Source organism: Mesoplodon mirus (genome assembly GCF_964341445.2).
Source record: "Mesoplodon mirus genome assembly, contig: SUPER_14_unloc_4, whole genome shotgun sequence".
In the NCBI taxonomy this organism is placed as follows: Eukaryota; Metazoa; Chordata; class Mammalia; order Artiodactyla; family Ziphiidae; genus Mesoplodon; species Mesoplodon mirus.
In genome coordinates this window covers 440,871-456,954 of record NW_028295741.1, presented here as the reverse complement: position 1 = coordinate 456,954, position 16,084 = coordinate 440,871, and the positions used below count along the sequence as shown (strand labels likewise).

The window sequence follows — 16,084 nt, the reverse complement described above, 5'->3', positions numbered from 1 at the left end:
TCACGTGATACCGGCCATATAGAGCCGACTTGGCCCACACTGTCACAGAAAGCCTTATCAGAATCTCTTCTTCTTCATACACTCTTGTGTCTGTTACTTGGTTATTGCCTTTGGTACTCCACTGATGTGAACCACAGTCGCCAGGGGATGGAGGACACTAGTGACCCATCTTGCTCTGTGGCCTCAGTCCACAGCTGGAGGGTAAGGGAAGAGGCCAAATGAAGGTTAAGAAGGAAAGATGGAGTTTGAAGAGAAGACCTGAGTTAAGGGTGTCTTCTCAAGTCTTGATGACTGAAATGTAGCTCTAGTACCTGAAGTCCTGCTTGTTCTCAAGGCTGACCGCGGGGCTGGGTGCACTCAGTGAAGGAACCGTATACACTTAGTATTTCCTTGCTTGCTCACGCTTGCCCTCCTCTGATACACACTCTGCAAGACTGATCTTCCCCTGAAACAACTTTCCCCCTGCTACTGTCATCTCAGGAACATTTGCTTCCCCTTCCTAGTGTCCCCCTAGAATGCCATTGCAGCCAATTCATAATTTGATAATCATGCTGCTTACCATATTCTCAGCAATTTCGGATAAATTTTATTCGCTTTATTCCATAGTCTTCACCCATCAATAATCTTCCTTAACTTCCCAGCTGCAGGTTAACCCATTTGGAATCATTTCTTTTTCTTTCTCTTCTTTGGCAAATCCTTTCTATCTTTTAAGGTCTTTTTCTTGTCTCTCTACCATCCTGCCTTGCTGAACTTCTTTTTTTTCCGTTTAAGTAACCTTTCAATCTCCTTCCCCAGTTTCCTCATAAACATTGAGAGTTTATTCCTCACACGTTAGACAGCGGTTTATGAATGGCCAGGCATAATGGACTCAGAATGAGTTGGCACGCCCGAGGTACCTGTCTTGCTGGGGAGCCAGAGGTGAAGGGCTGGCTGCTGGACACATGTTTGCATGGAGTCAGGCTGAGTGGCCTCAGGGTGTTTGCCCTGCACTTGTGTGTGTTTCTCCCTAGTTGGTTTCCTTGTCCAGCCACCTGTGACCTCCCTCCATCCAGCCCAGGGAATCCTCATCACAGGGGTAGGATGTTTGTCTCATTTTCCATCACATCCTTTCCCCAAAGTTTGGTTGTGAGTTGTTCCCATTCCAAAGACCTTTCCTCTTTGAAGAGAAAAGAGAAAATCTTGTCTCTCCTTTCCTCTCACTTCACTTCTGCTCTATTATCTCCTCCGTCCAGAATGGCCCACTGACTCACATGGGTGTAGATCCGAAGATGGCAAGAACTGCCAGCAATTCTGAGATAATAATATGGATGGATCAGGAAAACTTGAAAACCTTTATCCCGCCACATTAAAAAAAATTGCACTTCCAGTGTATTCAGAGTCTCAGTGTAGAAACACAAATGATAGAGAAATTGAATTACACTCAAGTTTTTCTTTCCTCCTTTCCTGATTTATTCTAATCCTCCAAGTTAACATGATGAACTATTTGTTAGGTAAAGTTTCAGACATTTTCTAACCATGCACACTTTTCTTTTTTTCACATAAGAGTGTGAACTAGGTCACTTTCAACATGCTGTGATTCTGTGATTCACTGTCTCCCACCGAGTCATCCACTGATAAAGTCATCTGTTTCACGGAGAACTATTTCCAGTAGCTAATAGCCAATGTCTGTGGAGTGCTTACTCTGTGTCGGTTTCTTGTAACTACTTTACAGATCATTTGTACAGCGTACCCATGGACCAGGTACAATTATGACCCCCAAGTGACAGATAAGTGCAGATAAGTACAAATAAATACAGAGGCCAAGTGACTTGCCCAAGACGCTGGAGCAAATCAAAATCCATGCCTCTGTAATCATTTTGCTCTATTGCCTCTGTCTGGGAGGCTTGATGATTTGGCAACTAAAACCTTAAATATCATGTTCCATTTTTATATCTGTGACACAAGCGTGGGGCTGTGATACGGGGTAACTAACCTGACTGCTTTTGAAAACCCTTATGCACCTGGATGAAAGTAAGCCAGGGACTGCAAGCCATAGATTTAAGGTTTCCTACCAACTTTTAAAAATATCTTCTTGAATGCAATTTATGTAGTGTCAAGTCTAGGATGTAGCCCAAATAGTAACAGAAAAATGGAGATATGTAGGAAAATACTTAAAGTTGACAAGTATTGGGAGTGTAGTATTTTTGGGGCCAGCGTGTAGACCACAGGAAAACTTGCTGTTTCCATCCCAAAGGGAAGAGCCCTACGTTGCAACTGCCAAGGTCCCTGGGGCAGCAAGTGTGCTCACTGCTTAGTAAAGAAGCATCCTCAGTTTGATAGAATCATATGGGAGCCTTACATTTGGTTAGCAGTTCTACATTCTTGATGTAATAATATTTTCAGGGTGTGGGAGCGTATCAAGCTCTGAAAATACCCTTGGAGAGATCTGCTTATTAAGTTTGGCTTTTTCAGTCTCCCTACTACTTCTTTACTAAACACCAGGCGGTTTCCTTCACTTTTCAGAACCATGTTGTTTTTCCCTTGTCTAATGAACTTTGAAATACTTTTGGATGAGCTATTAAGTTTGGGGAAAAATAAACATCTCTTTAAAATAAGGAAGATAATAACAATGACAAGTAGAAAAATCTCTAAAACAGAGAATATCCTCCATTCTAGCCAATGACGGAGTGGAAGGTTCGTGCTCGCTGTCCAGGACGTAGAAATAAAAGCTGAGGAGGCGCTGAGGCGTCTCCTGGATCTCTATGAGCCTCCATCATTTCTGCTGAGTAGGGTGGACAGATAAAATATAGGCTGTTTAGTTAAATATGAATGTTTGAAAAACAACGAGTACATTTTGAAGATAAGTATGCCCCAAATAGTTCATAGGATCTACTTATACTAAAAATAATGACTTATTATTCATGTGAAGTTCAAGTTTAACTGGGTATCCTGTATTTTTATGTCCTACATCTGACAGCCCTACTGATGATCCACAATGGAGGCAGTTGAGGAGCGGTACATGCTGGCTCTCGGACAGTCAGAAATGGCTTCAGCAGATCCAGGTACAGTATGAAATTCTTTTTGGATGTAGCTCAGAAGCCATGGCCAGCCCTTGACTGCAAGTACTGCCTCGGGTTTCCCTGAGGTGGGGTAAACCTTCCTCTTAATGGCCTTTTGGTAAGTCTGGAAGACCATATCCAAGGGGAGCCCCAAAGTCAGTTTCATCCTCACAACCATGTTTCCAATTCCTGGAATTGGCTGCATGTGACTCACAAGAGCTGAGGAGGTTTGTGGAAATTGGGAGTGTCATAGCTTGAACCCTTTGTAGGTAAAGTTTTGCTGTTGTGAGAGTTTTATCAGGAGCAATGTGAAAGACTCCATGTCCCCAGGTAGATAGAAATAATCCTGTTCTACCTGTGTGTATGTGACAAGTCTCTAATAGTTCAGAGAGCAAGTATCTGGTCTTAGAAAGACTGATCCAAGCTTGGATGTTTCTGGTGACAAGGCAAGGTCCTGAGTTTCAAGTTCACCTTTTATGGTTGAGGAGACAATAAGGTGGTCAGAAGGGAAATCATGGAGGAGACCTTGGCTTCATCCATCGTGCAGGCTTGTATATGTGGTTCTATGTAGATCGTGTTTCAAAGGTGGAGCTTGTTTACAACTATGAACATTCTCCGATGTGCTTTTTGGACCTTCATTCCCAGAGCGAGAGCAGTGCCGAGGCTCTAGAAATGCCATGGATATTCTGAGCTGTCAGTGGCATTTCCCCGGTACTGTTCCCTTGGTGCCGCTCCTTGAAATGTCCAAAGGGATTATCATGTGTCTTGTGGCGGGTCCTAGCATTGTGAAAGGAAGCTGCTGCACCTGGCTCAGAGGATTTCGCATATGGTGGGAGGAGGAGGAGTACTACGACTATAAATTGTATCACAGCATATCTATTCCATCTTGAGAGTGGGGTTGGGGGGTTATGAAGGGGGTCTTTTATTGTACTTTTATACATTGTACCCTTGAAACTAATTCAATTTTTTAAAATTAATTAATTTATTTGGGGCTGCATTGGGTCTTTGTTGCTGCTAGCGGGCGTTCTCTAGTTGCAGTGAGCGGGGGCTCCTCTTGGCTGTGGTGCACGGGCTTCTCATTGCAGTGGCTTCTCTTGTTCCGGATCATGGGCTCTAGGCATGCAGGCTTCCGTAGTTGTGGCACGTGGGCTCGGTAGATGTGGCACAGTCTCTAGAGCGCAGGCTCAGTAGTTGTGGCACGCGGGCTTAGTTACTCCGTGGCACGTGGGATCTTCCCAGACCAGGGCTCGAACCCATGTCCCGTGCATTCGCAGGCATATTCTTAACCACTGCTCCACCAGGGAAGCCCGATAATTCAGTTTTTTATAAAGAGAAGATTCCTAATATTATTCCAAAATTTTAAAAATATGTAGTTGGATAACACTATGAAAAATTAACTGATATATTCTTTTATTATTTCTCTTTGCCCCCTGGATCTTTTTCCCCATCCAGTCAGCTAGGCTCTGTGAGTTCACTGCATTAGGAAGGTAAAGACTCAGCAGAAATGAGGGAGAAAAACAGAAAAGTCTCAGCTTTGGAATGTTCACAACGGAGGCCACAGTAGAACAGGTGAGAATTCTGTGAACCAAAAATAAATGTCGTCTCAAATGCAAAAAAGTATTCTCTGCACTGGGAGGCAGGAGAGGGAGGGAGGGAAGGACTGAAGGAGAGAGATCAGTGTGGCCAGGGACATGGAGACTGTGCTTGAGGACGATATGCCCAGGAAGAGAATCAGAATCTGGAGAAGATTCAGCCTGCACGTGATCATTGCCTCCAGCCAGCACCCTCATCTCAGACGTTGGGAAATTCAGAGAGAGAGTGGGAGTACGTCAGGAGGGCCACGCGCATAGTCTGTGTGGCAGGGGTTGTGGCCGTTCCCTATTTGTGAGGAGTCCCCAGCAATTTGCAGGCCTCTTCTGGAAAATGCTGGCGGACGTCTCTAGTGCTTATGTGAAAGCTTGTTCACAAACCTTGAAAGATACAGATGTAGATGACAGATAGATGCATAGATAGAAAAATGTCCTTAAATAAAAGCTCCAGGAAAGGTTTGGAAAATGCCCTTTATTGCATAGGACGCTTCTATTGTCATATGATGTTAGACTGAGTGCCGGTCCCTTCATCCTCCTTCAGACCACGGCATTCTGTCTGCTACTCTCCCGAGGGTCCTTTCTTCTCCCTGGAAGGGATAAAACAAATGAGGTAGGACAGGAAGAGACAAGAAGCACTCCAAGCTCTGCTGGTCAGGGTTACCCTCCAGCATTGCCTTAATGCTCAGAGCCACACACACCACAGTGAGCTTGGCTCCAGATCAACTACCACGCAACGAAGGTTCTGGAACATTTCCATATCTCGGGGGACCTCATTTCCACGTGACTCTCTTTCATATTCCCCTTTGTCACAGAAGGCTCGGTCCAGTGGTCAGGGTGAGATCTCGGCTCAGGCCCAAGGCTCTCAGACCTCAAAGTTCTGGTCCTGCAAGGGCCCCTGTCCTCTCTTGAGACCACTCCTGGCTCTCTCTGCCGAGAAGGAGCTGCTGGCAGTACGTCCTCTAAGAGTTGAGGTCCATCGTGCAGACCCTGAGAAAACTCCTAGGAAAAGGCTCCACCTTCTTGTTTACGTCAACAGAGGTCAATGCCTTTGTTAGTGCTGGGTGTGTCCCATTTGATGCAACTGCAGAGCCATTAGGTAAACCAGCACATGTGTGCGGCCCCTTCCCTTAGACTCCTCTGGGCCCTCGTGACATAGGCTCAGAAGACTGCCAGCCTCAAGCCTTACCTCTTCCAAGGGACGGCCACACCGTCCTCCAGGATCTTCTGTCCCATGAATCTCAGTTGCTGTTTGGAACTCAAAGGAGAGAAAAGACCCTGCCTGCGGGGTCTCTTTGGGCTGGGGCCTTCCCCCGTGGGCTGCTCTCCCTCATTCTCCTTTTCTTCTTGCTTCTCTTCCTCCTCCTCCTCCTCCTCAGGTGTGCTCTCGGATTCCACATTGCCCATCCACTGGGCCATGTTGAGATGAAAGACACGGCAGCTGAAGCCCTGCAGGACGCCGCCCTTCACGTGCTGCTGGAGGATCTCCAAGGTGGGGAAGACCCGGCAGCAGGCCATGCACCTGAAGCCGTTCTCCATGGTCACCATCCAGTCCGGTGTCTTGGCCCTGGGTCTCTCCTCGACGGCAGGTGACCCTGATGGGCTGCCTGGCTCTGCCCTTTCCTCATACTCTTTCTCCTCCCCAGTGGGCTCACTGTCAGACAGGAGGCTTTCGGTGAACACATCAGAGGGGCAAGTGCCTACTGTGCACGCATCCTCAGGAAGGGTCACTTCTTCTATCGTCAGCTGCTTTTCAGGCAACTCCAAGGGTTTCTTTGTCTTCCAGGAGACAGCGACACCCTTGTTCACTTGTACCTGCATGTAGTATATTTTCATGCCCCTTTCCTCTTTGTCTGGGTGCAGATAGTCCTTACAGGGTGAAGAGAGTGAGGAGGAGACACAGTGTGATGGGGGAGCGGTCTCCCCTTCTTCCTGAACCTGGGCTAGGGGTGCTGTAGGCCAGGCAGTGTCTCGAAATCTCCGCATTGCTGAAAAAGGAAATTAAAACCATAATAACATGCATGGGCCGTGCCGGAAGCTGAGGGAGCAGGTGTGGTAGACGAGAGAGGGACATTTGCATGACGTAGCTATGTCGTGAGCTTGGTGTCTGTTGGCCGTAGGATGGAGCGGTGTATCTGGTGTCATCTGTGGGCTTTTCATGTGCGTGGGGGGGATACTGGAGCAGTGTCTGTATACAGGGGTGTGGAGTATGGTGGTGAGGGCTGTGGTATGTGAGGGATGCGGCTGGATGCGTGTATGACAAGGAGTGTGATTTTGGTAATATCGGTGGTGCATTACATGTGGAATGGGGCTGTGGTGCTTGGGGTTTATGTGTGCTCTGAGAAGGGCTGTGCCTGGAGGGCAGATGTATGTGTGAGCTGTGTGGACCTGAGCTGGATGGTCCTGCTCTCAGTCTGGAGGTGTATGATGCAGAACTCTGTCCTTCTCTGGAAGCAAAGGCAAAGACAAAGCCTACATTTTCCTCTGAAGATGCTTAATCTGGTCCCTCTTCCCTCCACCTCAAGCCCAGACATTTCCGGACCCTGCTCCTTGACTTCCCCACCATGGTAGTAGCAGTATTCACACCGCCCCCCCAGACTCAGCTGGCATCCACGCCCTCGGAACAGCTCAGCCATCCTGCACAGGCTCCTCCACAGAGCCCTCATCACCTCTGATGACCCTGGATTTCCTCTCAGCCTCCCTGGGATCTGTGTGCCTCCTGCCTCACAGCCAAGCACCCCCTCACCTGAGGAGCCCCGCGCCCTTACCAGCGTAGCTGAGCTTGCGCGGAGTAGAAGTACAGAAGAAGTATTTAGGGGCAGAGGAGACCTCCACTGCCCCTGGGCTGCAGCCTTGGGCCACCACAGTGGATCCAAGCCGAGGGGGATCCTCTTGTGACTTCGAGATTCCTGAGGGAGGAATGAAAGGCTCAGGGTGGGTTCATCAGTCCTCTGTCCACAAATATTTACTGAGTGTGTGGCACGTGTCAGGTGCAGTGAATACACACAGTTGAGAGTGTGGTTCCCAGTGGATCCTCCAGGATTTAATTCCAATCAATACTTATTCTCTCACTGTCTAGTTGGTAATGTAGGCCTCGGTGGTGACTGTGAGTGTGTGGGAAGAGTGAGTGATGTGTATCAGTTAAGTCTGTGGTAAGTGTGGGGTTGGCATGGGGAGCACAGTGCAGATGTGTCTATCTGTGTCTGTGGCCTTTGTGTGCATGGTTTCTGTTCACAAGTCAGGAATTCTGGGACATGTAACGTTTCCTCATTACATGGTGTGGCTTGTATTTATGGTGCGTGTTCATTCATTCATTCACCAAGATTCAGTAAGCAGCTACTCCTGTGTATCCGGCACTCTTCCATTGTTGTAGTCTTTGGTAACGCTGCACATTCTAGTAGGGGAAGACACACACTAAACAAAACTACAATAAATATATAATACATCAGCTGGTGGTAAGTATATAAGGGTTGCCAGACTTAGCGAACAAGAATACAAGGCACCCAGTTAAATTTCAGTTTCAGATAAACCCAGAATAATTTTTTAGTGTAAGTATTCCCATGCAGTATTTGTTCTTACTTAGTTTTAGTGTAAGTATGGCCCATACAATATTTGGGACATACTGATACTGAAAAATTACTTGTTGTTTATCTGGAATTCAAATTGAACTGGATAGCCCATATTTTCTCTGGCAATCCTGACATGGGTTACTGAGACTGTGGTTTACTGTGGTTTGTACAAAGCGGGTCTGGCATTACTCAAGAATGTGTTACAAGTGTGGTGTGTATGACACGTGACTGGTTCTTACAGAGGTATTTAGCGATGGCTGAAGTTAGCTGTGTTTGTGTGAGAGTTGTGGAGATACATATATATATATATATATATATAGTGTGTGTGTGTCTGTGTGTCCTATATATATAGTGTGAGTGTCTATATACATATCTCATCTCCAGCGTTTGGTGTTGGAGGAGAGGATTGTGATACAGGTGGGTTGTATGAGAACGTAGTACAGGAGGGATGCGTGTATATACCTCCATGTGCTGTGTGTGGTTTAATAAGGAAGTTATATGTGGGGTGTGTGATATTTTTGCTGCATCAGAGTGTACATGGGTGTATGAGTTACTGTCTCATAAAACACCCCTAACAAGAATTCTGTATACACTCTTACGTACACCGAGTGTCAGCCAGGTCCAGGCAGGGTGACAAGAACTTTACCACGCAGACTTTATATCTGGTAAGCACTCTAACCCCATTCATCTCGCTCTTCTCTGCACTACCACACACACACACACACACACACACACACACTCACACACCCACACACACACAGGAACATAGAGCAAAATATTCTGAATGGTCAGGGGCAGTCATTGCCTTACCCAGCCTGTCCCAGCCACTGCCTGGAAATCTGCCTGCTGTCTAGAGCTCCATTCCCAGGGCCCATCCTACAGTCTCCAGGGCCCTGGGCCTGGTAGGAGCTACTGGGCTCTAATCTGGGGCAGAGGCCTCTAGCTGGAGCTCTGGGGTGACCACCCCTCTCCCAGGGCAAGCTACTCGCCTACATTTAATGCACGCAGGCACCACGTGGCCCGTGGCTCTCAGAGCTCCCCGCAGGACCCTGAGGCCATTTCTCACCCCCGCTCACGTGGTCTCAGTCTCTGGAAAACCCTTCCCTTCCCTTGATCTCCTTTGGGAAATTCTTCCTGTTGAAGGAATAAATCCTCCTTGCTTTCAATATGACACCATCCCTAGACAAACAATCTTCTTTCAAAGTGCATTCCACTTGTCAAGATATTTTTCAACAGGGCCTTCAACTCATGGGGCTTCTCTTTCCACTTTGGTAAAAGAGGCCAAGCAACTCATGGGTCTCTCTCAGCATCCTTGCATCCTTCACATCCCCCACCTCATGACCCCAGGGAAAGATCCAAGAGAATAAGAGAGAAATCGGGGACTGAGAAAAGCTGCATCTCTAGGTCTGTGCAAGCAGGATGCAGCCTGCTGTGAGTCCGACAAAGCTCCAGGCCCGGCTGCCCCAGGAGAGAGTCCTCAGACCAGCGGAGCTGACCTCCCAACTCCCAGGGGGCATCTGGCCGTTCTGTGCCGTCTCACACCACAGGGACCCTCCGGATAGATACGGCAGCATCAGTGAGACAAGGTCTCTCGCTCCCTGCTTCACAGGTGACACGTTCTCAGTCCCCCGCTTCCTAGAGAAGCTTCAGTTTGGCAGAAACCCATGTGCCCCAGACAAGTTGCCCCCCACATACCTCCTCCGTTCTCGGCAGTTTCCTGGGACTCTTCATTTTCCAGATGTTTCCTCTTTTGTCGCCGTTCCATCGTACCAACTAGAAGTCTCCCTTAGAAGATGCCTCAAGAGATGTCCAACTCCTCCTCTTCCCTACAGGTTGGCCCTTCTTGGCTCTTGGGCAATCCGTTGAAATGATTCAATACAAACAAAAATAGTCAAGTCTCCTAAATGGCTGAAAAACTTGTACCACTTAGTGAACCAGCAGTACTGCCTAGTGCTCACCAGGGCTGTTATGTTTGCAAGGTTGCCAGGCGCACAGCGGAATTCTGTGACCTCAGTGCTGACATCAGTGCATTCGATGGACCTAGGGTGAGCACAGTGTCTGCAGTAGCACAGGCCCCATTTTCAAGAACAATTCCTTTTTCCCAGCCGATGCTTTCCCGTGAAAGGGAAAGGTTCCTACCATATCTATTATAAATTGTATCATACCATGTCTATTATAAAATTCACATTTTGATTGGACATCTTTTAATGTCTTTTCTAGAGAGATTTAATATGAATATTTTAAATGGTCTCCAGTTTCCCTGTGGATTATTGACATTTTAAACTCTGCACTTCAATTTTCCCTCAATACGTGTAATTTTGTCACAGCTATTTCTGTACTTAAAGATGAGGAACTATATAATTGATTTCTTCATTTTTTCCCCATCTCTCTCCAAGGTACTGCATTTGATTGTGTCTTGCGACTGAGTGAAAAATGCTAGTCCTTGAGTCAGGACATTGGGCCCTTTAGCAAGTAACTCAACCTATCTGGGCTTCAGCTTCTGTATGTGCGATCAAGAGGCTTGGACTAGCTGACTTTTCAAATGCTGTGTTTCTTTGATTCACTCTCACTTACTGATCTGCTCCTTAAGAAGAGGGTCTGTTCTCATAAAGTAACAACAGTCTTTTCCTAACCTTGGGTTGGGCGGAGTTTAACTGTTCGTACTCAGTTTGTTAGTTATATTGCCTTCTACGTATGCTTAGCTCTAAATAATTTATATGGCTCTTGTGACTATTTTTAGATCTTCTTTTTTTCTTATTTTCTTTTACAGTTTCTAATTTGTTATCGCCAGTGTAGAGGAGCCTGATTGATTTTTAAAATTTATTGATCTTGTATGTGTGTGCCTTGTTGAACCGTCTTATTAGTTCCTGCTAGTTTATCTGTGGGTTCTTTTGGGTCTCCTAGATAAATGAGCATATTAAATGTAAATAGTGTGTTCTTTGGATAAAGTTTATTTTCTTGCATCTATATATATAGAAGCAATATGTTGAATTGATTTAAATATTTAAATACTTACATACCTGTTATCACAATCTAACGTTCTTTATCTTATTTTCTTTCAATCAATATTATGTTTTCAAGATTTATCCACGTGAATCCATATAGATCTAGGTCTTTGATTTTTGACTGTTTGATATTATTTCATCACATGCATATAGCATCATTTATTTTCCATTCAAGCATTATTGGACAATTGGATTGTTTCCCTCCCTTCTCTAGAACAAACAACATTTCCTAGAATATCCCTGAAGGTGTCTGACAGTCGAGAAGGGCCAGGCTGCCCGAAGGATTGCTACTTGCTTTTAGCCACCTTCCAACAGGCCGTCTCCAGCCAGCAATTTGAAGCACAGCTGAAATGAGAACTGCCCCAAATGTGAAGATCTTAGGAGCTTCCTAGAAGGTGGGAGGTTAATGATAGGCATCCTGCTGGGATCCCAGGGGAGTCTGAGCTGGCCTGAAGCTCATCTTCCTCCTCCACCTCTCAAGAGAAATGTGGAGGAAAGAAGACTTCAAAAACTGTGAGCAGGCAGAGGGAGGGATATTGGGGGCCGAAGCTGTAACTGAGGTCTTGGAGTGGGCTGTGAGCACGCAGAGCCTCTAGAGAGCCAGGCTCTGCCTTCTGAGAACTTCTCCCCTAAGGCTGCTCATAATTCACGTGATACCGGCCATATAGAGCCGACTTGGCCAACACTGTCACAGAAAGCCTTATCAGAATCTCTTCTTCTTCATACACTCTTGTGTCTGTTACTTGGTTATTGCCATTGGTACTCCACTGATGTGAACCACAGTCGCCAGGGGATGGAGGACACTAGTGACCCATCTTGCTCTGTGGCCTCAGTCCACAGCTGGAGGGTAAGGGAAGAGGCCAAATGAAGGTTAAGAAGGAAAGATGGAGTTTGAAGAGAAGACCTGAGTTAAGGGTGTCTTCTCAAGTCTTGATGACTGAAATGTAGCTCTAGTACCTGAAGTCCTGCTTGTTCTCAAGGCTGACCGCGGGGCTGGGTGCACTCAGTGAAGGAACCGTATACACTTAGTATTTCCTTGCTTGCTCACGCTTGCCCTCCTCTGATACACACTCTGCAAGACTGATCTTCCCCTGAAACAACTTTCCCCCTGCTACTGTCATCTCAGGAACATTTGCTTCCCCTTCCTAGTGTCCTCCTAGAATGCCATTGCAGCCAATTCATAATTTGATAATCATGCTGCTTACCATATTCTCAGCAATTTCGGATAAATTTTATTCGCTTTATTCCATAGTCTTCACCCATCAATAATCTTCCTTAACTTCCTAGCTGCAGGTTAACCCATTTGGAATCATTTCTTTTTCTTTCTCTTCTTTGGCAAATCCTTTCTATCTTTTAAGGTCTTTTTCTTGTCTCTCTACCATCCTGCCTTGCTGAACTTCTTTTTTTTCCGTTTAAGTAACCTTTCAATCTCCTTCCCCAGTTTCCTCATAAACATTGAGAGTTTATTCCTCACACGTTAGACAGCGGTTTATGAATGGCCAGGCATAATGGACTCAGAATGAGTTGGCACGCCCGAGGTACCTGTCTTGCTGGGGAGCCAGAGGTGAAGGGCTGGCTGCTGGACACATGTTTGCATGGAGTCAGGCTGAGTGGCCTCAGGGTGTTTGCCCTGCACTTGTGTGTGTTTCTCCCTAGTTGGTTTCCTTGTCCAGCCACCTGTGACCTCCCTCCATCCAGCCCAGGGAATCCTTCTCATCACAGGGGTAGGATGTTTGTCTCATTTTCCATCACATCCTTTCCCCAAAGTTTGGTTGTGAGTTGTTCCCATTCCAAAGACCTTTCCTCTTTGAAGAGAAAAGAGAAAATCTTGTCTCTCCTTTCCTCTCACTTCACTTCTGCTCTATTATCTCCTCCGTCCAGAATGGCCCACTGACTCACATGGGTGTAGATACGAAGATGGCAAGAACTGCCAGCAATTCTGAGATAATAATATGGATGGATCAGGAAAACTTGAAAACCTTTATCCCGCCACATTAAAAAAAATTGCACTTCCAGTGTATTCAGAGTCTCAGTGTAGAAACACAAATGATAGAGAAATTGAATTACACTCAAGTTTTTCTTTCCTCCTTTCCTGATTTATTCTAATCCTCAATGCTAACATGATGAACTATTTGTTAGGTAAAGTTTCAGACATTTTCTAACCATGCACACTTTTCTTTTTTTCACATAAGAGTGTGAACTAGGTCACTTTCAACATGCTGTGATTCTGTGATTCACTGTCTCCCACCGAGTCATCCACTGATAAAGTCATCTGTTTCACGGAGAACTATTTCCAATAGCTAATAGCCAATGTCTGTGGAGTGCTTACTCTGTGTCGGTTTCTTGTAACTACTTTACAGATCATTTGTACAGCGTACCCATGGACCAGGTACAATTATGACCCCCAAGTGACAGATAAGTGCAGATAAGTACAAATAAATACAGAGGCCAAGTGACTTGCCCAAGACACTGGAGCAAATCAAAATCCATGCCTCTGTAATCATTTTGCTCTATTGCCTCTGTCTGGGAGGCTTGATGATTTGGCAACTAAAACCTTAAATATCATGTTCCATTTTTATATCTGTGACACAAGCGTGGGGCTGTGATACGGGGTAACTAACCTGACTGCTTTTGAAAACCCTTATGCACCTGGATGAAAGTAAGCCAGGGACTGCAAGCCATAGATTTAAGGTTTCCTACCAACTTTTAAAAATAGCTTCTTGAATGCAATTTATGTAGTGTCAAGTCTAGGATGTAGCCCAAATAGTAACAGAAAAATGGAGATATGTAGGAAAATACTTAAAGTTGACAAGTATTGGGAGTGTAGTATTTTTGGGGCCAGCGTGTAGACCACAGGAAAACTTGCTGTTTCCATCCCAAAGGGAAGAGCCCTACGTTGCAACTGCCAAGGTCCCTGGGGCAGCAAGTGTGCTCACTGCTTAGTAAAGAAGCATCCTCAGTTTGATAGAATCATATGGGAGCCTTACATTTGGTTAGCAGTTCTACATTCTTGATGTAATAATATTTTCAGGGTGTGGGAGCGTATCAAGCTCTGAAAATACGCTTGGAGAGATCTGCTTATTAAGTTTGGCTATTTCAATCTCCCTACTACTTCTTTACTAAACACCAGGCGGTTTCCTTCACTTTTCAGAACCATGTTGTTTTTCCCTTGTCTAATGAACTTTGAAATACTTTTGGATGAGCTATTAAGTTTGGGGAAAAATAAACATCTCTTTAAAATAAGGAAGATAATAACAATGACAAGTAGAAAAATCTCTAAAACAGAGAATATCCTCCATTCTAGCCAATGACGGAGTGGAAGGTTCGTGCTCGCTGTCCAGGACGTAGAAATAAAAGCTGAGGAGGCGCTGAGGCGTCTCCTGGATCTCTATGAGCCTCCATCATTTCTGCTGAGTAGGGTGGACAGATAAAATATAGGCTGTTTAGTTAAATATGAATGTTTGAAAAACAACGAGTACATTTTGAAGATAAGTATGCCCCAAATAGTTCATAGGATCTACTTATACTAAAAATAATGACTTATTATTCATGTGAAGTTCAAGGTTAACTGGGTATCCTGTATTTTTATGTACTAAATCTGACAGCCCTACTGATGATCCACAATGGAGGCAGTTGAGGAGCGGTACATGCTGGCTCTCGGACAGTCAGAAATGGCTTCAGCAGATCCAGGTACAGTATGAAATTCTTTTTGGATGTAGCTCAGAAGCCATGGCCAGCCCTTGACTGCAAGTACTGCCTCGGGTTTCCCTGAGGTGGGGTAAACCTTCCTCTTAATGGCCTTTTGGTAAGTCTGGAAGACCATATCCAAGGGGAGCCCCAAAGTCAGTTTCATCCTCACAACCATGTTTCCAATTCCTGGAATTGGCTGCATGTGACTCACAAGAGCTGAGGAGGTTTGTGGAAATTGGGAGTGTCATAGCTTGAACCCTTTGTAGGTAAAGTTTTGCTGTTGTGAGAGTTTTATCAGGAGCAATGTGAAAGACTCCATGTCCCCAGGTAGATAGAAATAATCCTGTTCTACCTGTGTGTATGTGACAAGTCTCTAATAGTTCAGAGAGCAAGTATCTGGTCTTAGAAAGACTGATCCAAGCTTGGATGTTTCTGGTGACAAGGCAAGGTCCTGAGTTTCAAGTTCACCTTTTATGGTTGAGGAGACAATAAGGTGGTCAGAAGGGAAATCATGGAGGAGACCTTGGCTTCATCCATCATGCAGGCTTGTATATGTGGATCTATGTAGATCGTGTTTCAAAGGTGGAGCTTGTTTACAACTATGAACATTCTCCGATGTGCTTTTTGGACCTTCATTCCCAGAGCGAGAGCAGTGCCGAGGCTCTAGAAATGCCATGGATATTCTGAGCTGTCAGTGGCATTTCCCCGGTACTGTTCCCTTGGTGCCGCTCCTTGAAATGTCCAAAGGGATTATCATGTGTCTTGTGGCGGGTCCTAGCATTGTGAAAGGAAGCTGCTGCACCTGGCTCAGAGGATTTCGCATGTGGTGGGAGGAGGAGGAGTACTACGACTATAAATTGTATCACAGCATATCTATTCCATCTTGAGAGTGGGGTTGGGGGGTTATGAAGGGGGGCTTTTATTGTACTTTTATACATTGTACCCTTGAAACTAATTCAATTTTTTAAAATTAATTAATTTATTTGGGGCTGCATTGGGTCTTTGTTGCTGCTAGCGGGCGTTCTCTAGTTGCAGTGAGCGGGGGCTCCTCTTGGCTGTGGTGCACGGGCTTCTCATTGCAGTGGCTTCTCTTGTTCCGGATCATGGGCTCTAGGCATGCAGGCTTCCGTAGTTGTGGCACGTGGGCTCGGTAGATGTGGCACAGTCTCTAGAGCGCAGGCTCAGTAGTTGTGGCG

At 45.7% G+C, this 16,084-nt stretch overlaps 1 protein-coding gene across 1 annotated transcript in view; it reads right to left on the bottom strand.

The window, feature by feature from the left end:
* The window catches only part of LOC309816153 (uncharacterized protein), a gene marked incomplete at both ends in the record, with an annotated part of 198,396 nt that overhangs the window by 53,373 nt on the left and 128,939 nt on the right, over positions 1-16,084 (bottom strand). Inside the window, one exon of the mRNA XM_082646810.1 lies at positions 5,932-6,493. Within this exon, the coding sequence (XP_082502936.1) occupies positions 5,932-6,493 (562 nt within the window). The remainder of the gene's footprint in view (positions 1-5,931; positions 6,494-16,084) is intronic.